At 37.0% G+C, this 20,483-nt stretch overlaps 3 protein-coding genes and 1 pseudogene across 4 annotated transcripts in view; all 4 read left to right on the forward strand.

Moving 5' to 3' along the window:
• The window catches only part of LOC103461732 (olfactory receptor 11H6-like), a 4,650-nt gene extending 4,059 nt beyond the window's left edge, over positions 1-591 (forward strand). The window contains exon 2 of the mRNA XM_017309337.1: positions 1-591. This exon is cut by the window's left edge and continues 31 nt beyond it. Within this exon, the coding sequence (XP_017164826.1) occupies positions 1-591 (591 nt within the window).
• Positions 592-2,788: 2,197 nt separating this feature from the next.
• LOC108167009 (olfactory receptor 6F1-like) lies at positions 2,789-3,718 on the forward strand. The gene has a single exon (XM_017309342.1). It carries the CDS (start codon positions 2,789-2,791, stop codon positions 3,716-3,718), a length of 930 nt encoding a protein of 309 aa, XP_017164831.1.
• A 1,952-nt stretch (positions 3,719-5,670) lies between these two features.
• On the forward strand, positions 5,671-6,518 carry LOC108167198 (olfactory receptor 2AT4-like; annotated as a pseudogene).
• Positions 6,519-7,108: 590 nt separating this feature from the next.
• Positions 7,109-20,483, forward strand: part of adarb1b (adenosine deaminase RNA specific B1b) — a 138,363-nt gene continuing 124,988 nt past the window's right edge. For both annotated transcript variants that reach the window (XM_008402286.2, XM_008402279.2), the window contains exon 1: positions 7,109-7,300. The gene's annotated coding sequence lies outside the window, so the exon portion shown is untranslated. The remainder of the gene's footprint in view (positions 7,301-20,483) is intronic.

Raw genomic sequence — 20,483 nt, forward strand, 5'->3', positions numbered from 1 at the left:
CTCATGGCATATGACCGGTATCTGGCTATATGTCGACCACTGGAGTACCACTCTGTCATGTCGAAGAAAAGAGTCATCACTTTGGTGTGTCTCGCCTGGTTAACACCTTTCTTCATTATAGCTGTCAGCACCTTATTAGCATCAAGGCTGAAGTTATGCAGCCCGTATTTAAACAGACTGATCTGTTTGAACTGGAGCATTGTTATGCTTGCTTGTTTTCCAGCTGAAACTATAATTAACAGCATCATTGGAAATATTACAATAGGTATTTATGTTCTTCACAGTGTTGTCATTGCGTGGTCCTACATGTTTCTCATCAAAACCTGTGTTGGTTCTTTGGAAAACAGGAGAAAGTTCATGCAAACATGCGTGCCACATTTGATCTCCTTGTTCACTTTTTCCGCAGCTATACTTTTTGATGTCATATATATTCGATTTGAGTCCAAGAATTTACCACCAACTCTTAAATACTTTGTTTCAATTGAATTTCTCATCATTCCTCCTATAATGAATCCACTCATTTATGGTTTCAAGTTGACAAAAATAAGAAACAAAATTCTAAGTGTGGCATCTATGAAATGCAGTCTTTAAAATCCTGTTTTCCTTTTACATATTCTTTATATTCTTTATTTCTTTAAGTCTAGCCATGTTTTCTCCTTTTCAGCTTATAGATATATTACAGTGATATTATATAGGTAGAAATGTTATTGAAATGTTATATTCATTAAGTGAAACACATACACACATTGTTTTCAAGCTTTTATTTCTGTTAATAATAATTATTTTCTGCTTACAACCACTGAAATTACCTTTTAAATTGGAATATTACATCAGACAAATAAAAAACCTTTTCAATGTAGAAATTTGTCTTAATGACATGTTTGTTTAGCAGTTGCTTAAGGATTTTTATTTTAAAAAGGTACTTTTAATCTGGCAAACAAGACTCATCCAAACTCACATTCTGATGTTTTTATAATTACTAATTGACCTTTTTTTGTCATTTGTTCCTAACTCAGTAGATAATTTTTTTCCATATATTGTACTGAATGTAACCAGGCAATAGATTCAATAATAACTGCAATATCTGCAATGCTCTTTTCCTCATACTTAGCCTTGTTTAGTTCAGCATTTCCTTTTTTTTTGTAATATGCAAAAATACATATAGAAACTCTTCACAACGTATTTTATACAACTCAGTCTGTCAAATACTGTGTGCAGACTGGCTGATAGAATAAACACTTGTGTCAGGATTCTTTGATTTGTCAGATTCTCAAATATCTTATTACGCTGTTCAGTGACATTTAACTCCAGGAGCATCAAACTCAGTGTTTATTTGTTTTTTTTTAATGATTTTAATCTTTTTTGTCCAACCCTCACTGATAATCCTGAACCACATTTATTCTCCTACAATAACAAAACACTTCAAAAAAATGATGTAAATGTAAGTGAGTGGTTTGTTCCCCACTCGAAGTAAATATAAGAGATAGTTTATGGACGGCCAACATATTAAAGAGACATGCATGCAACAATAAATGAGAAAATCCTAATGGTGGATGAGGATTTTACAGTTTCCCGCAGTCTGAGAGGCTGAAGAAGGACTGTGTATAAATGTAGTGAAAAGACAGCATTTTAGTTTGTTAGCTTAATAAACAGACAACATTACATGGCAATGTTATCTTATCTAATTCTGGGTAAAAATTGTGATTTAAAAGAATATTTTGAGCCATATTTGGAGCTTTTGGTGCAATGAATGTTGGCAAAGTATATTTTAGATGAAAAGGATGTTTGTCCAATTCTCTCTGTGAACAGAGCAGATTCAGACAGACTGCTAAAGAATCTTTTGTCTCTGAAAATGCAGATTGCCATAGAATAGGTTATTCAGCGATGACAGAGGTGTGAAGTGCACATAGTTGAATGGTTTTGGTAATATAACCAGGAAGAAGAGTCAGTTTCTGACTGTGCTGTAGCCATGAGGAGGTTGTGAGCCATATGGACAATATTTGGATGAGGTGCTGAGCATTTGCTTTGTTAACAAGCGGCACGCTGAGGCTGTGCATCTTACTTTCACACGTGTGTGTGTGTGTGAAAGTACCATGTGCAAAGAGCTTGCTTCAAATAATGGAGTGGAGTTTCCTGGACTCAGTGAATATCACCGAGAAAATCCCCTGAGAGAGGGAGAGGAGGAGAGAGAGGGAAAGTGAGAGAAAAAGAAATCAATATAACGTTAAAGAGTAAACAGACTGATCTAATCAAAGAAAGAGACTAAAGAACACAGAAAAATCAAAACCACCTATGATCCTAACAAGAGGAGTTTGTTTTCGGTCAATAGTTCCTTAAAACTGATGAAAAAGTATTTGTTTTACTGGCAGATAACTGGCACAAAATGTCTTGTTATAAGTTAAATAATCTCTCAGTGGAATTAATACGTTTTCCGTGATTTCAAGGAATTACTGACTTAAAACAAGCTCTTATGTCCTCCTTGTGGACATATGTGAGGGATCAGTGTAGAGATCTGTTTCCTCCAGAACTTTCTCACCTATCCTGTTTGGCCATCCTCTAAAATTGTTGCGCAGTCTTAGTACACTTCTTGGTCCTCTTCGAGATGTTGATGTCTGCCCCTGTGGAATCAATTACGAGGCAGTAACCCTTCACCCATTGAATGAGCAACAGTGCATGAAAGAAAGTTTATTGGCTGATTTGAAATCCCACGGCTACTGCAGAAATTATTCATTTCAAAAGAGAATCCTACAAAAGAGCTGGTTACAGAGCAGATCCACATGTCTTAACAATGAACAATGTTTCAGAAATTTCTCATTTTTTTCTCTCAGGTTTAAATGAGACAAGGAATTACCAGTTAACTCTTTTCTTTCTCACTTTCTTGTGTTACATTATAATCATTCTTGTAAATGTTTGTGTCGTTCTGACTATAATCTTGAATAATGAGCTCCATGAACCAATGTATATTTTTCTCTGTGCTGTTTGCATGAATGCTCTTTATGGAACAGCAGGTTTCTATCCCAAATTCCTGTCAGATCTGCTCTCTCCTGTTCATGTCATCTCTTATTCAGGCTGCCTCCTGCAGGCTCAGGTGTTGTACTCCTTCGCCTGCAGTGATCTGTCCATCCTTGCTCTCATGGCATATGACCGGTATCTGGCTATATGTCGACCACTGGAGTACCACTCTGTCATGTCGAAGCAGAGAGTCATCACTTTGGTTTGTCTTGCTTGGTCAATGCCTTTCTGCATTATGGCTGTAAACACTATCCTTACATATAGGCTGAAGTTATGCAGCCCATACATTAATCGAATCATCTGTTTGATCTGGAGCATTGTTGTGCTTGCTTGTTTTCCATCTGAAACGACGGTTAACAGCGTAGTTGCATACATTACAATATTAATTTACGTCCTTCACTTTTTGTTAATTGTGTGGTCCTATATGTTTCTCATCAAAACTTGTGTAGGTTCTTTAGAAAACAGGAGGAAGTTCATGCAAACATGCGTGCCACATTTGATCTCCTTGTGCACTTTTTCTCTAACTCTCCTTTTTGATGTTATATATATTCGATTCGGCTCAAACGATTTACCTCAGATGATTAAAAACTTCATTAGTATAGAATTTCTCATCATTCCTCCCATCATGAATCCACTTATTTATGGGTTTAAGTTGACTAAAATACGAAATAAAATTTTAAGTGTGGCCACTATGAAAATGAAATAATGCTTTTGTAAAAAATAAAAAATAATAATAAGTCTCTTACCATTTTTGATAAAGTTTTTTTTTTGCCATTTTTAATCTGCCTTTTATTCATAACTACTCACTAATATCATGTAGATCTACTTTTTAGAGGCAAAATAAAGAGTCCAGAATTATAAGTATAATTTGTCTTTTTAAAAACTGATGTAACAAATTATTCCTGTCAGTAATTTATATTGGTGTTAGAACCTGTTTTATGTGCAATGCATTTTTTGTTTTATTTTATTGTTTTAATTAATACATTTCTCCAACTGTACATGTTTTGCATAAATGTAGATTTTTAATCTACCTTAATTTGGGGTGAACTTCATTTTTATATCTAATTTCAGTTACATTTTTCCCCCCATTTTCATTTAATATTGTCAATCTAGATTTCAGAATCAATACATAAATCATAGATGTCTCTTCATCATTATCAGTAGATATTTCCTTTCTTCAGTCATTTTAAGCAACATTGCCTCTGTAATTTTTGGTCTTTAGCTAACAAAAATTGTTAGCTTATTTTTGTTTTGATTTATTTATTTTTATATCACATGAAACAATTTCTGTTGTGCTTTCTGTGTATGAAAACTCTTTAATAAAGTCTGACTGATCAACTGAAAGATAGTTTTAATTGAACTAATTGGGACAGACCACATTAATCAACACATCAACAATATGCCTGTATTAAAATACGCCATAATGAGCTCAAATTTACCAGCATCATTTCACCTATAATTCTAAGACAGATGCATTTATAAATTTGGTTCTTCACCTCGGTATACAACTGTCAGAGCTTGGGTTGGTTTTGCCTGTGTTCTTTTTCACTGTTGATGCCTCAAGTGGCCACTGGAGGGCAGAGATGAGCAGCAGAGCCGGCCCTAGGCATTTGGGTGCCCTAGGCAAAATGTGTGGTGCCCTCCCAGCCCCAGCCTACCCCTGCACTCCCAACTAAATATATTAGACAACTGTCAGTATATTGTACATCATGTAGCATTGCTTTACAGCAAACATCGGTAAACACAGCGCCATGACAGATGCAATAAAACACAAAAAAGTAATCAAAAATAAATACCACAAAATATAACAGAATTAAACTCCTTCCACATCCTCTTAATCCACTGCTGTTTATACTGATTTTGTGATTTGAGAGTAGAAGCAGTCTGAAATCACACAACCACTTCTCAGTTGCATAATAAGGCAGGAACGCATGAGGAAACGTAAAAATAAGAGACAAAAAGCATAAAAAGAACATTGAACATGAAAGGTTATGTAGGAAAAAACAAGATAAAAAAAATAAAGGCGGTAATTAAAGAGACATTAATGCACCTGCATGAGCAAAAGATAAGGCATTCAGAAAATATTTTTTTTAAAACGGCAAAATGTATAAAAGTATAATTCATTAGAACTAAAATGGAAAAATAAAGATGAAGGCAAATTCAGTTATAAAAACATGAGGTAAAGTTCTCATTTTTTCCATTTATTGGTGCATTTTAAGCCATTTATATATTTTTGATTTTATTTTTAATTCTGTCACTTTCTGTCATCAATACGTTGCTATTTCATTATCTAATTAATTCTGTTTTTGTGAACATGTCCTCTACCACTGCTGTTTCCCTGGGGTCAACCTAACCTGTAGAACTGCCCCACCTGTTAGCTCTGTAGAACTGCCCTCCTGTTAGCTCTGGTCATTTGCCTGCTCTGTAATGTCATTGTAACCATCCTGCGTTCCCTCCTTCCCCATCTGTCTCCTCCTGTGGAATCAGCTGTGACTTTGTGACTTTCACCCAGTCACTGCTCTGCACTGAAAGAAAGAAGGGTTAATGGCTAAGTTGAAATCCCACAGCTACTGTCGGATTTCCTAAATTCAACAGTGAAGCGAGATTAGACACTGTCAGAGAGCTGGTTAAGGAGCAGAGACACGTTTCTGAACCAAGATGAACAATGTTTCAACAATTTCAGTTATTTTTCTTTCAGGTTTAAATGAGATAAGATATTATAAATCACCTCTTTTCTTTCTCACTTTGGTGTGTTACTTAATAATCATCCTTGTAAATGTTTGTGTCGTTCTGACTATAATCTTGAATAATGAGCTCCATGAACCAATGTATATTCTGCTCTGTGCTTTTTGCATGAATGCTCTTTWTGGAACAGCAGGTTTCTATCCTAAATTCCTGTCAGATCTGCTCTCTCCTGTTCATGTCATCTCTTATTCAGGCTGCCTCCTGCAGGCTCAGGTGTTGTACTCCTTCGCCTGCAGTGATCTGTCCATCCTTGCCCTCATGGCATATGACCGGTATCTGGCTATATGTCGACCACTGCAGTACCACTCTGTCATGTCGAAGAAAAGAGTCATCACTTTAGCCTGTCTTGCCTGGCTAACAGCATTTTGCTTTATTGCTGTAAACACCATCTAGGCTGAAGCTATGCAATCTGTACTTAAACAGAATCATCAGTTTGAACTGCAGTATTGTTMTGCTTGCTTGTTTTCCATCTGAARCTATGAGAGTGCATAAAACAATAGCATTTTATGCACTTCACTTTTTGTTAATTGTGTGGTCCTACATGTTTCTCATAAAAACCTGTGTAGGTTCCATAGAAAACAGGATAAAGTTCATGCAAACGTGTGTGCCACATTTGATTTCCTTGTTCACTTTTTCATTCCTTTTTGATGTTATGTATATTCGATTTATCTGAGACTTTCAAAAACTTTTTTTCTATATAATTTCTTCTCATTCCTCCTATAATGAATCCACTTATTTATGGTTTGAAGTTGACAAAATAAAGAAAATTTATTTTGCTTGTGTATTTATTTCTTTATTGATTTTTAATTAGTAGTAATCTTAGTTTCCAAATTCTTATGTGGATTTTAAGAACCTGTAGTATCTTCTCATTGTCTTTAATACAGTTGTGGTTCCTATATGTCCATCAACCTAACATATTATCATATCTTTACAACAAAGTTTCTTTTTTGTTAATCATTTCTAGCTTGTTTTTCATTGCCTGTTATTTTTATTTGCATTGTACTTTTTGTGTATAAAAAGTGCTTTCTCAATAAAAGCCGACTGATTGATTTACTGTATAAATGAGAAACCAGGATCTGTATCACCTCATTATTGTTTCCTCATGGGACTTGCCTTGCAGCCTGCAGAAAAACATGAAAAATATTTGTTTTATTTTTCATTTTCTTGATTATAAATTAAATAAAATATATGTTATATTATTTTTACACTATATTACTTTTTTTGCTTTTATTTTTAGGACAATATTTTTTTTTTATTACTGCCACAGCTTTTTTGACTATTCCTGTAAAAACCTGTGCGGTCTCCCCACCACCAGGCGGCGGTAGTGTCTCGCCCCCTCCCCTGCAGCAGAAGAAGCGGGCCGACAGCAGCCTCTGAACACCGCAGTGCATGCTACCGCTCAGCCTGCTCCTCTGTTCGCCTTTCTTCCACAGCAGCGACAACACGGAGGAAAACAGACGTCCTGTCTGTGATTTTTACCCCGAACACAGGAGGACTGCCCGCGTCCTSACAAGCCTGCTCGCTCCCCTCCTGTCTGCCCGCAGTGAGTATCCTGGTTTTTGGTGTCATTTCGGGGCTGCAGTGGATGGAACATGGTTCCGGTGGTGTTTATATAATATTAGGTTGGTAATCCTCTACAACAGCGGCTCAAAATAACACGAATGCTTCATATAAAACAATACTCGTCTCTTGATATAGGCGCCGCAAATGAGCGGGATATATTTACAGCTTGTTGAGGGATTTTAAGTCTATTATAATTATCAATATTCAGATTATTATTATTATTATTATTGCACTCCCCCATCCCCTCCACCTCCCCCCAGTTCTGCTCTGTCAGAGCCTGGAAAGGTCCGCTCTGGAGACCGCATCGTGTTCAATTAACGGGGATATGGGAGCATTAAAGCGGTGCTGCCTTCAATGCCGCAGTGTGTGCGGGGATGCTCTGCAGGTATGACCCGAAAAAAGCCTCCTCTCTTTATAAGTCCTTGGAGGACAAACAATAAATTAATTAAAGTGTGAATACATTGCAGGAATGTGGCGACGGCGCTTATTTTCCGACTGCGTTTTGTACATAGTGTAATAACAGTTTTGGTCTGGTTTAATCAGATTATGGTGTCATTTATGCCTAGTTTCTCGTTCCAAGGAATAATTCAGAAATATTTAATCCACTTTGCCCTGTAAATGCAATTTTTGCAGATATTTTGGGAAATCATTTAAGTGATCCAGTAACTCAGGTGACTCTGACACAGAAGGACCTTTCTAATGACCCCTACTTGAAAGGACAAGCAACCTGTAAATTGTTAAACATCAGATTCTTTCTGTTAATATCTCATGGTCAGTTGTCAGCAACAGATTTTATTTTTGTCTACATTCTGTTGCCGAAGATTGACCAATTTTGGGAATTTTATTTCAGAAAATCTTGCAGTTGTGAAGTACTCATGGACCAGTAACAAGGTAATGGGTATCTGTTTATTTCTTTTGGTAGTTTTTAGCATGTTCAAGTATTTTTGTTGAATTATTATCAGAAAAATACATAAAAAATTGACCATTAATCAAACCAAAGTACCTCTGAACACCCTCCATCTGGTAGATACTTTTTTTATTAGAGCGATATAACTTTATTTCCCTAGGCTATGAGTAGGCTACTTAAATAAGTTCCTGGCTGTCACAATGAGTATGAAAATAAATCGAAGCAGGGCTGGTATAAAATACCCCAGGGGAGATAACTGCTTTTTATTACTGGAAAGAGTCCGGCATGAATTGTCTGCATAGGGGCAAAATGCCAAAGAGAAGAAATGATCACTGTCTGTTAAAGCATGTTTAAAAAGTATCATCACAAAGTGATCTATTTCATGCAGCTCTTGTGTCCCTGTAGATGTCTGGGAATGGAATGAAATAGAAAATGCACAAAATGACCATAAGTCACCAATAGATGGCGACAGTGTCAGAAAAAACCAATAGGTTTCAAAATTCCTATAGAGGGAACATTCTTAGCATGGCTAAAGTAGTTTCAGGCACCTGATTCTCTTACAAAAATCTTGTTTTCTTTGACTTCATTCATAATTTCTTCTTAGTCGAAATATTTTGAAGTTTAAAGAGTCAGGACAATATAAGATGAATGTGGAAAATCCCTTAAATGCGACTCCAGCATAGTTTTAATTTCTAGCGAAGAGAGGCCATATTTCACTTAACTTTGTGTATTTGCACTCAGAAAAATATGCATGCATGCAAATATGCACACCCAACACACTGGACAGAGAATACAGGAGAGAAAAAATGTGGAACGCTCATAGATCACTTCATCTGTTTACCTTTCAGTGAAATCCTTCATGCATGGGTTCCTCTGATATAATAATGAATTTAATCTTCCTTTCTGATCTCTTGCCTACATCTCAGCTGGATAGTTCAGCTGCTGATGTAGGTTACCGTGCAGATGTCTTAATGTTTGGCTTCCGCCAAGCCTGACTTATTTCTTATAATCTTTTCAAAGTGGTCTGTAATCTTGTAAAGTGGTCTTAAGCCATAAGTCTCCTGTTTTTCTGGAGATCTAACACTTTTGTTTGACATTTTTCCCTCATTTTTGCTTCTGTCATCTTAAAGAAATTCATTTAGGCTTTAATGAAACGCTTAAGCTTACACACATCAGACCATTTAGCAAACAAACTACTGTTAAATTGGATGATTAGGAATTTTAATACCATCTACTTGTCACTGAGCTGCAGATTCATCCATTCCTTTAGGAGCATAGAAAAATGCAAAGGATAATAAAAGTACAAAATTTGCACCATGAAAAAGCAATAAAAATCTGAAACCTTGTCAAATTTTAATGAAATATCAAAGAAAGTGAACAACGTTTCTCTGCTTTATGGACTATAGATATTATCCATACATTGCAAAAAAAACCCCAAAACAAATAAATACCTCCACACTTTCCTCTCACTTACAAGAAAGACATTTTTTTTGTGTTTGGACATATTTCTAGTCACTGCAGCTGCCATCCTTACTAAGATAAAATTATAATTAGCCTGCTACAGGTGGCATGTCTGTTAGGAAAGGTAGATCTAATTTAGAGCTTGCGTCTGAGAATGACATTCCACCTGATTTCATCACACTCCAGCTGCAAGTCGGGGAACCAGTGAGTCTGGCTGATTGTTGTTATTATAACTTCTAGCTGATTTTCTTCCTATTTTATGCTTTCAAGCAATGTTCCGATGGCTTAATGAGGTACAATCTGAAGAAATGCTGAATCTCATTCCAGCGCATGCCTAGACCCAACCCTGATTGATCAGGTTTTTCTTTGCCTCAGAAATTTATATGTCTATTGCTAGTTCTTTATTAAATATAAAGTTGTTAAGGCAGAATATAATGAAATGTGAGTTGAAGCCAAGACTTTTTACAGCACCATAACTGCGTATGTCTTTACTGGAGCTGGATGCAAGATGGATTTATGTTGTAATTATTAGAAACTTTTAATGCATCTTCCAGGAAGGTTCTGTGTTTATTAAAACTGCAAACATGGAAACATTTCTGGCTTTTTAAAGTGCATTTTGAAGACTAGCTCTCAAAAGGAGGCTTTTTGTCCCCTGACTACGAAGCTAAAAGTCCAGATTGCTTATTTGCTGAGTTAATTGAGTATTTAGCAGAAACTGGTTGCTACGGTCAGCTAAAACAGAGCACCGTCGAGGCAAGCTTGGCAAAAACTGATCAAAGCTGACTGCACAAGACCTTACTCTATATTTTACAAAAAGACTGCTGCTCTTCTTGCTGAGGTGACACGTTTAAGAGAGGAGAAAACGGCTGAGATCACTCACTGGGGGTTTGGTGCCAAACTCAGCGATCAGCAGCGTTGGCTAATCGGACCCACGCAGCAAAAGAAAAGACTGCTAGTAAATTTTCAGTGAATGTCAGCGCACTCTGTCCATTCACTCTCCTGTATGTGAAACCCAGAGGGAGCAGACGGGGTGGCCGTAACCTTCACACAACCCCATGTGGACATGGAAGTCTCTCTCATTGATCTATAGGTTCCCTGCTCTAACCCGTGGGCACTGTTGTGTAAACCCTGATGAGTGCACCACAGCTCGTCAGGAGGGTAAAGCGCTATAAAAAGCTTTTCCTGAGAATTTGCATGCTGACGGGAGCTGATAGGGATAAACATTTGAGCTAAAACTCAAAGGGCTCAGCGTCAGTTCTTGCAGACGGGGTTCCTGAAAGAGCAAGGAATCTTTTTTACTATCCATCCGTCCGTTTGTGTTTTTGTCTGTTTTTCCCTCAAAGCACTTTAAATTACTCTGAAGTTGAGTGATACCTCCATTCATCCATCAAACCATCTGTCTGACCATCCATCCATTCATCCATTCATTTGTCTTTTACCCATTCATTCATCTAGTGGATTGTCCATCATCCTATCCATCCAGTCAGTATTTCCAGCAATCTACCATTCATTCTCTGGTCCCTCCTTACCTTGTATACTTTAACAATTCCTGTTTTAAATCCTAACCAATATACAACTATTAGTTCTGTAAATCGATTGAAAAGAATGACCAAATTAATCACACTCTAGCACTGTGATTAATCACTATGCTTAATTTTGTAAACTTTACATCTAAATATGCCCATTTCTCACACTAAAAAAAGAAAAAGAAGAAAATGTTCTGTTCTAATGGTTTTCATATTCAGGAAAGTTTAAAAGAAGTAATTTTGTTTCAAACATTAATTAATTATTTTTTTATAAATCAGTTGTGTTTCTGTGGAAGGATAATTCATCAATAAAGTGTCTACACAGTATCTTAGTTTTATCCAAACTTCCATCAGGGAAAACCTTCTAAAAGTCTATTTTTTTACTTTCTGGTTACAATGGCTGTAACAAATCCCTTAGTCTAAATCTTAAAATAAGCTTTGATAATTTTTTCACCAGGTACCTAAAAGCTTTGATTCTGAGTTCAGATGTTTGTAGCTTCTATGAATGCCTGCAAAAGGCCACATTTGGACAATTTGTCCCTTTGGTTCAACAATTGACTGCAAGGCTGATGAGCCGCTGTTTGTAAGTGAAATAATTGAATGGATAGGGTGGATAAAATGAAGTGGCTCTGCATTCCTTCTCTCTGGACGCCTTTCCTGAATATGTTTTCTTTTCCCGGCAGAACCTGCAAAAACACATTAGAGTCTCGCCTAATTGTAAAATTGGTTTGACAAAGTTAAATTAATCAGACTTCCCTCGGTGCGACAGTGATTCTCCTGTGTGTCGTGTACAATCTCATGAAAAGTGGTTGAAAGGAAGAAACGCTATCCGTCTGCTGGGAGATAAATTACTTTCCAGAATGTGTTGTAATTGCAGAGGGGATTTCCTTGTGGCGATTGAACACTGTTTCTCTTATTTTGGGTCGAAAATGATTTTAAAGTTGTTTGAAATGAATGTTTCCTCATAGTGAAACCTTATCTCGGCTTATGCTGACCTCTTTTCCTGAAAAACTCCAGGCTTCCTGTTTTCTTCCGTCTGAATCAGCTGTTGACTTAGATGAACAGCAGCGACAGTCTTGGTGTGTTTTACCAGACACAGTTTGTGTGACACTCAGCAGCTTCCATACATCTGATCTGCAGCTTTTTTTCTGCTTCCATGTAAAAGTAAGGATGTCTTTTTTTAAGCATTGATGTTTTATTTGTTGCCTTATGAGACATGGCAGAAGGAAGAATGTTGCAAAATTGAAAACCTATGTATTAAAAAACAGTACACTCAATTCAATACGTTGCAGAGCTTTATTTAGATAGTTTTGGCTAAGCTTTAGTTGTCATTCAGACGGTCTTGCATTTAACTGTAGAATACTTTCAAATTCAGTAAATCATCACCCTCCTGCCTTCTCCACAATCAATACTTGCTAATTGCATTAGTAGAAGTATATTTTCTGATGTTTAATATGTCAGAAATTGTTTAGGAGGATCTAGAAAACTTCATCTAAGCTGTTTCCTTGCCAAAACAACAGATGTCATTCAATGCAGTTTTTTTTAACAAAAGAATGTTTTGAAATGGAAATAATGAAATAGCATTTTGTTCAAATATTTGGGTGATCTGATGACTGTTTGCAATGAATACAAAGCAAAGAGACGTCAACACTGCCGTCATCCCAACATTCACCGTGACGATAACATTTAGCATGTTTTCCTAATACCATGCAGCCCTACATGACGCTGTGCATCGTGTCGAGACTTTGGGCCCATCTGTTCAGTAGACATTGATCCAGAAGTCTTTATGTTCTCATGCTTTTATAGAGCAGGTGACGGTTACAGTTGATCAGATAATCCAGGGGATTTGATTAGCAGGTTTTACCTGAACTATTTGCATTTTTTCCAAAACATCAACAAGCTTATTAAGTTAAAAGTTCTGCAGGATGCAGTAGATTTTGCAAAACTCAAAGTTATAATGGTAGGATTGTCTGCAACCTCTTAAAATAAATAAAATTTTTAAAGTGTGGCATGTGAAATGTACAAAAGCATTTTAAACGTATAGAACGTGACTTACTGCTGAAACAGGCTGATAGCTGAGTTTTCCAGCTGCTTCTCGTGAACACCAGCTCTGTTCATGGCTGACTGCTAACCTGACTCCATTTTAACAGGTAGCGCACCTGGCCGTCCGCACGCAGCCACATCATGCGTTTCTCCACCTCATGTTGGCTACACACAACGATCTGCTCCACATTTCTTATCTGATTTAAACTCGGCTTTTTTTTAGATTACATTTACATCAGTTTTCCGGTTACTTCTCCACTACGACCTCTCTTAGCTGCATTTGTTAACATTTGATTTGCCTGTTTTACTACACTGTTGTTGTTGGTCTATTCTCTGAATATAAAGCCTCTTCTCTTTAATTTGAAATACTTCATATTCAGAGCCAAAGATGGATAGTTTGGGTGAAAATAATCATGAATAACAGTACATTTATAATTTTTGCTCATAGCCACACAAGGTTATGCTGTCAGTTTTGCCCAAATGAGTTGAGAAAAACATGAATTGAATTTGTAATACTATAGTTTAATACTGCAATTATTGACTTTTTAAAAATAATTTGCACCCCCATGTTCATCTTGGTGACATTAAGGCTTGAATATTTTCTGCAGCATGTTTTTGAAAAGCAGGAGAGATGAGGGCTGCAAGAGCCTTTTTCAATCAAAGGGTGACTACAAAGTGAAATGGTTATTTTTCAACTAATCCATCTGGAGTAATCAGTTGAACTGAACCTAACATTGCAGTAAATGAATGAAATTCTTCAAGCACTTTGTCAGTGTGACACTCTGAAAATGTTTGTTCTAAATGAGCTTCAGGTTTTTGCCTCAGAGAGAGAAAGAGAGAGACCAACCACACACGACCTTGATGGTTCACATCTTGCCAGATACGAATGACTGACACGATTGCTGCATAGCTGAAACTGGAATTGAAATTGATTTTGAATGTATTTGTACATGATAGAATGAGTTCAATCAATCAGATAGCCTATGTGCAACACTTATATCACATAACGGTTGATTGGGGCAGCTGTTTCTACTTAGGATGACAGTAACGGTGCCATAGAGACTGATGGAGGTGTAACTGGATGATGTAGAATGCAGTGTCCTTCAAACAAGGTGCTGTTTTTGTAAAATGTCACAATTTTTAATCTTGTTTAATTTTTCTTGTTATACCTTGATCTTATGAACATCCAACCTTTAATTTGAATTCAGTTGGAAAGGATCAAATTTTGTTTGCTTTTTATACTTTGTACATCCTCTACTTCCTTATTCCAAGCTCAAGTCATTTCACAAGGTTGTAGCTTACAGACAGAGGGATCTTTAAGCATTCTTCTTTGCATAATCCTTATTGACTAACAGGATGTTGTGTCTGGTAAACCATTTATGATTTGGATGTATGTTTTAAACCATCAATAATACCATCCTCCTCATTAAGGATGGGGCCAAGATAAACGTGTCCTCGTCCAGCCTTATCATCATGGTTTACATTTTAAATTGTTGCTCAGGATGTTGATATGCACACATTTAGGCTTCTAGTCTTTTCTGATTTCTTCTTCTGCCTATGAATATATATGTTCTTTTGTCTTTATCATTTTGAAGAGTAATAAACTGGCTTCTGTGTTATGTCTTATTTGCATCCCACGGAGAGGGGAAGTCTTGGATTACTAATTGAAATTGTCAATTTTTTTCCATTGCTTTGACTCTAAATCGTCTAGTGGTATGAATAATGTAGTTCTTAACAGTGTTTGAAATGTCCTCTTATCACAACAAATGGGAAGAAAGTAAGTAAAATATATACACAATAAGACAAAAGCAAATGACCTTTTGAAGATGTTTGTTGAAGCTGTCATTAACCATTATTATATTATCAAGTAACGGTTTGCAAAAGCAGCCAAGAGAAGGGATTGTAATTGCTGGACACATGTTTTGCATCATGATAAAATTAAAATGAAAGTATTTGACCCTATTTGACCCTAAGTATTTTTTCATCAGTATATTTATGGGAAGTTTGCAACCTGAAGAACAGCATCCCAASTGTGACGTATGGGAATGACAGCATGAGGTGTCAGGTGTAGGTGACAATAAGAGGAAAGAAGATTATGTAGAAATAATGAAGCATCTCAAGGCATTAGGAAGTTAATTTGAACATTATTGGGGAATGATTTGAAATGTATCTCCAAATTAATGATGGTGACTTAGTGATAAAAAAAATCCCAAAGTAGTCAAGTAAAAATGAAGCACAAATTATAAATAAAAGCTTTAGTTGCATTTATTTTATGGAAATTGTTAAGGTTTTTGAATGACAACACAAATATTAATGTGAGATTCTCCATTGTGCTATTGTAATACAACGTGAATTTATTTTGAGGACTTTTTATAACTTCTACTGAGGGTCCAAAAAGTCTTGAGGGCGCTGTATAATTTAGATCAGCATGAATGTGTTTGTACTGCGTGGTAGCTTTTATTGATTTGAATCGGAAACATTTCTGCAGAGCCACTTGTAAGTAAAGAGTTGAGTGTATGAATTTATCTATGGTGTGTTGAACAGATATAATGATGGCTTGTAGAACGCCTTGAGGGGAAAATCTCCTGTTGTGCCCTGGAATTCCTGATTGTGGTTGAATTTTGGCCTTTATATACTGCTAATGTGCGACTAATATGCTTTATATGCGTCACTGTTCATATAAATTATAAAAGTAGATTTGTTTTTAGTTGAGCTCAGTGGAAAAAAAACAACGTATAAGGCGTCTCATTTCATCCTCGAAGTCCTCTACCTTTTAGTCATCCCATGCTACACATGCTTTGCATTTCATAAAAACAAACTGAATGTCTTGCATGTGCAGATCTGCCGATGCATCCACTTTTTTTTCCCTCTCTGGTTCTCAAACACTTGGTATATGTGGAACACATGGGAATATGGCTCTCTGTTTGACTCCTCACAAGTAGCTCTTGAAATAGGCTGTCAGTCAGCGTCAGAAATGAAGTGTGTTTATGGATATTCAGAGTGAAAAGCCTGCTGCCGTAACGTAGAGGGAGAGCTCTGCTGTTTTATTGAAAAGATACAAGCAGTAATGTCATATTTTCATGTGAATCCTTTAAGTGAGATTCAGAAAATTCCGTATTATGTTGTACACAAGAAAACTAGCAGAAAAGGCCCTTTTATAGTTCAGGCTGTTGTCCAGATAAATAAGAAATATCTGATTCTTGTTATTTCTACCTCATGCTCGCGGTGAGCTGAGCGGTTGGTATCCCAACCTGTGGAGAATGATTGTCAAGCACAAGAGAAAGATGTCGAATCTGTGTGCATGGACTGGACATTTTTGTGGATGACAAATTCATGCGAACTGACAGTTCTGATTTTGACATTGCTTTTTCTCCCCAAGTCAAGGTGAGTTGTTTGGGGCCCGCTTTGAAAGGATGTCAGATGTCTTTACTCTCAGAAGCGGTCGCAGTTTCACACAGTGCAATGACCACCCTGTCCTGTTTCTGTCGCTGCAGTTTTATGCAGTAGCCAACCCGATTCCGCCCACGTCGAGAGCATGGCGTCCGAAGTGGAGATCAAAGTGGGAATGATGTGTTTGGGAGGGATTTCTGGCCTTCAGTCAAATAATATTTCAAGATTCAGACTCTAATCTAACTATGAATTATATCAAATTTCCACACACAAACAGATTTTGCTCTAAAGTTATCGTAAAATTTGAAATTATGTGGTGTAATCGAAAATACAAAAAATAGACAGTGTTGTAAAGGTAAGCAATAAAACAATATAGACAGCACTGCCATACATTAAGGAAAAAGCAATGGAATAGAATAAAGCTGAACAAGTGAACTTCCTGGAGGAAATGTACTGATGCCTAAAGATCACCAGAATGAGTTCCAGAGTGCCTGTTGATGAAATGATAAATTAGAAAGCTATGCTTTTGCAAATTTGTTGTTAGTGCAGGAAGGTTGAGCTCCTTGGAAAAAGTAAATGGGAATTACCAATATACATCTTGGAACATTTAAAGGAAAACTGGCTTGTTGAGGTGTTTTGAAGTTTATAGTTCATTTTTATTCTTGGTACTAAATAACCACCTCAAACTCATTCATTACAAATTTTATTCCCAAATCCTCCTGGCTGCAAGTTGCTTCAGATAGAAGCTAACCACCCTTATTAAAATTAATCCGCATTGGGAAGTTGGACATCCTGCTTTCTGTCATGCCAGCTTCAGATGATGAACAGCTGATCCTGGCCATGATGAGGGCATGCTGTCCACAGGGAGAAATAAAGTCAAACTGCAGTTCGAAGCAAAAAAGAAAAAAAAGCCTGAACAGATTTAATTCATCCCTTCAACCCAGTGATGAGCAATCCTGACTAAATGACTGCTGGGGTTCAGAGTTTTAAGATTGGATTTGAACCTGACCCTGGCTTCCATGGCGTCCCCTACTTTGGCTGAAGGGGGTCCCTACATCAATGCGGCACCGTCACTTCCCCTCCGCTGAATTATTTTGAGCGTGGAGCCGCGGGTGGTAGCCATTATTCATGCGGGCCCCATTAAAAATGCGACCCGTTCATGACTGCAACACGTACAGCGGTCTTTACTTCGGGGAAGACGGTAACCTTTAAAGGTGAGGTGTTGTGAGTGTGCGCAGACAGCTGGAGGTGATCTGCAGGACTTTTTTTTTTTTCTTTTTTTTTTTTAAAAAGGTTTTTTTTTTTACTTCTCTCTTTGCATTCACTGGAGTTAAGTTCTATGTGAAAACAGAAGAAAGGACTAATGCACACGCCAGACAGGGTTAGCATCAGAGCGTGAATGTGACATTACAGTCAGTGCCACACACCCACGCATGTTAGCACTACAAAGGGCAGGACGAGGCCTACATGCAACCACCGGGACTTCGGCCCATCATAGTTTACCACACTAGTCCTGGGCAGAAAGGTTGTTTGGGATAACTAATAGATAAAAAAAAGTTTTTCTGTTGAATAGAAAACAAGAAGTGCCTCCTTATTATGTAAGATATTCCAGCGCTTTACTGATGTGTTTATTTTGGAGGCTTGCACTGGATTGTGTCATAAGGCAGCGGAGAGAGCAGTCACAGCTTTTATGTGATGTAAATAAAATAACAGATATGCAGCAGATTCATGCTAAAACAAAGAGTAATTGGCTTGTGCATGACTCACAATGTTTATTTATGTTCTGTAACCTTTGCTGGTGTGATCGTGGCTGAATATTTATGCTCTCTCTGCTGTGCTTCACATTTTAGTTGTTGCACTCATTCATAGCTGCAGGCTTCTCATTTCAGCCACAGCTTCRTGGCGACACTGGAGTCGATGGGATATTTGCATATGAGGTTGTATTTTATTCAGGCTTTTTGAGATTAGGATGCTTTTTATTCTAAAAGACGGACTGAGACTTTTTTATTCTCAATTTTTATTTCCTCTTCTTTATTTTCCAATTGCACTACCGCTGAATGATACCAGAAAATCATGCTGCCGGCATATTTTTGTTAAATATAATACACTTACTTATAATATAATCCACATTTCCTTCTTTTTCTGTTTTCTGTCTGTCACTCCAGTGCTTAAAGCTTTCTCTGCTGACCTCAGTAACTTGGGTCAGTTGTTGCTCCTTTGCGAGTCGTTATCCAACACTATGAAGATTCTGCTGCGCGTCCCACAGTAACGTTTTAACGTTTGTGGAGACTTCTTTTTGCATGTTGCTGTTTGCTGTAAGAGTAAATTTGCTTAGAAGGCCAGACATGGTTATACCACCAGGCTAAATGCCTGAGGCTTAATCGAGACAAACCTACAAAATGCTGAATAGCAATGTGTTCATATTATGCTCCTGATGTGACACACCTGCTCTATTTTTGTCATTCTAAATGGGAACAAATGTGGGAGTGTCCTAATTGACTCTTTATCAGAAATTACATTTTTCAATAAAAATACTTTTAATCAGTTTTTTTTTCAATGTTACTTGGATTTTTTTTAGTTTGATTGAAATTAATAAATATCCATATATTGAAACATGCTTGGAAAAAACACACCCAGGGGGTCCTGATTTCTTCATACAACTATATGTGTGAGAAATTCAGCCATAAAGGTTTTGTTTGATCAGTTGTTTCGTCACTATTTGACAGAGAAACAGATTTTCCCAAACAGCAGACTCTGTTTAAAACCTAAATTTCTGAGAACAACTCAGAAATTTCACCATGTTTACTTTCCAACACATATTTAATTACCCAGACTTTTAATTAGGTTTCTAATCTGTTGCAAAATCCTGCTTTAACCTTTTTTCTTTCTATAGCCAACCTCCTTCACCTCCACATGTAATACCAGAACCTCAGGTTTTATGACCGGTCCTCGTCTCCTGAAGCAGGCTACAGACGTTCAGGGACCGAACTTTGATCGTCACAGATACTAATGTTGTTTACTGTCAGTCCAGTAAAAATATTTGGAAGCAAAATATTTGGAAAAGCAAATGTTTTGCACCTCCAAAATATTTGAGAAGCAATCTGAGAGGATCCCCCTGTACTTGATTTTTCCCAGTGTCTTTTAGTCTACGTGTCATTGTCTTTATGTTAGCATTCGGATCTGCTCTGGATCCACGCCAGAGCCGCACTGCCTTCGGGTAAACTCACAGTCGATCCCAGAGTCTGTGAAAAGTCACTCTGTTCTCTCCACCGCTCTCCTAGGCGTCCAGTTTGAACTTATGCTCAGGAACAGACATCCACACAAAGGTTATCATTATAACCCCACTAAAGACATTCCCTCCAAAATGAACTGTGTCATGATGTGACTGTATGTGTTTCACTGCGGATTAGGCTAAGTCCATTATTAATGCAGACCACATGGAGTAGCTGTGAAAACATATTTGCCCCTCTTTATGAACTCTACTGAGCTCCTTGGTCTCATGTTTTGATAAAACATACAGTTGGATAGTAAATCCGTTTCCCCCTTAGCAAAAGCTTCAAACCTTTATTTCATAATTTGTGTTTGGTTAAATAATAAAAAGTTGTTCTTTTAATTTTATTGGTAAGTTATAAAGTTGCCAACTTTTGCTATCCAAAGTTATCATTTGGTAACATCAAATGAAGACAATGAAACGGGTAAGACAAACTATTGTTCAATCAAGTCAATGAATTGGATTCACTAAATGGCAGATGTGAAGATTTCTTTTGGAGTTTTCAAGTTATCTGTAATTTTTGTACAAAAATAATTACAATGTAATTTTTTCAGCAGGTTTTACC

The sequence above is a fragment of the Poecilia reticulata genome, linkage group LG2 (genome assembly GCF_000633615.1).
Source record: "Poecilia reticulata strain Guanapo linkage group LG2, Guppy_female_1.0+MT, whole genome shotgun sequence".
Taxonomy (NCBI): domain Eukaryota; kingdom Metazoa; phylum Chordata; class Actinopteri; order Cyprinodontiformes; family Poeciliidae; genus Poecilia; species Poecilia reticulata.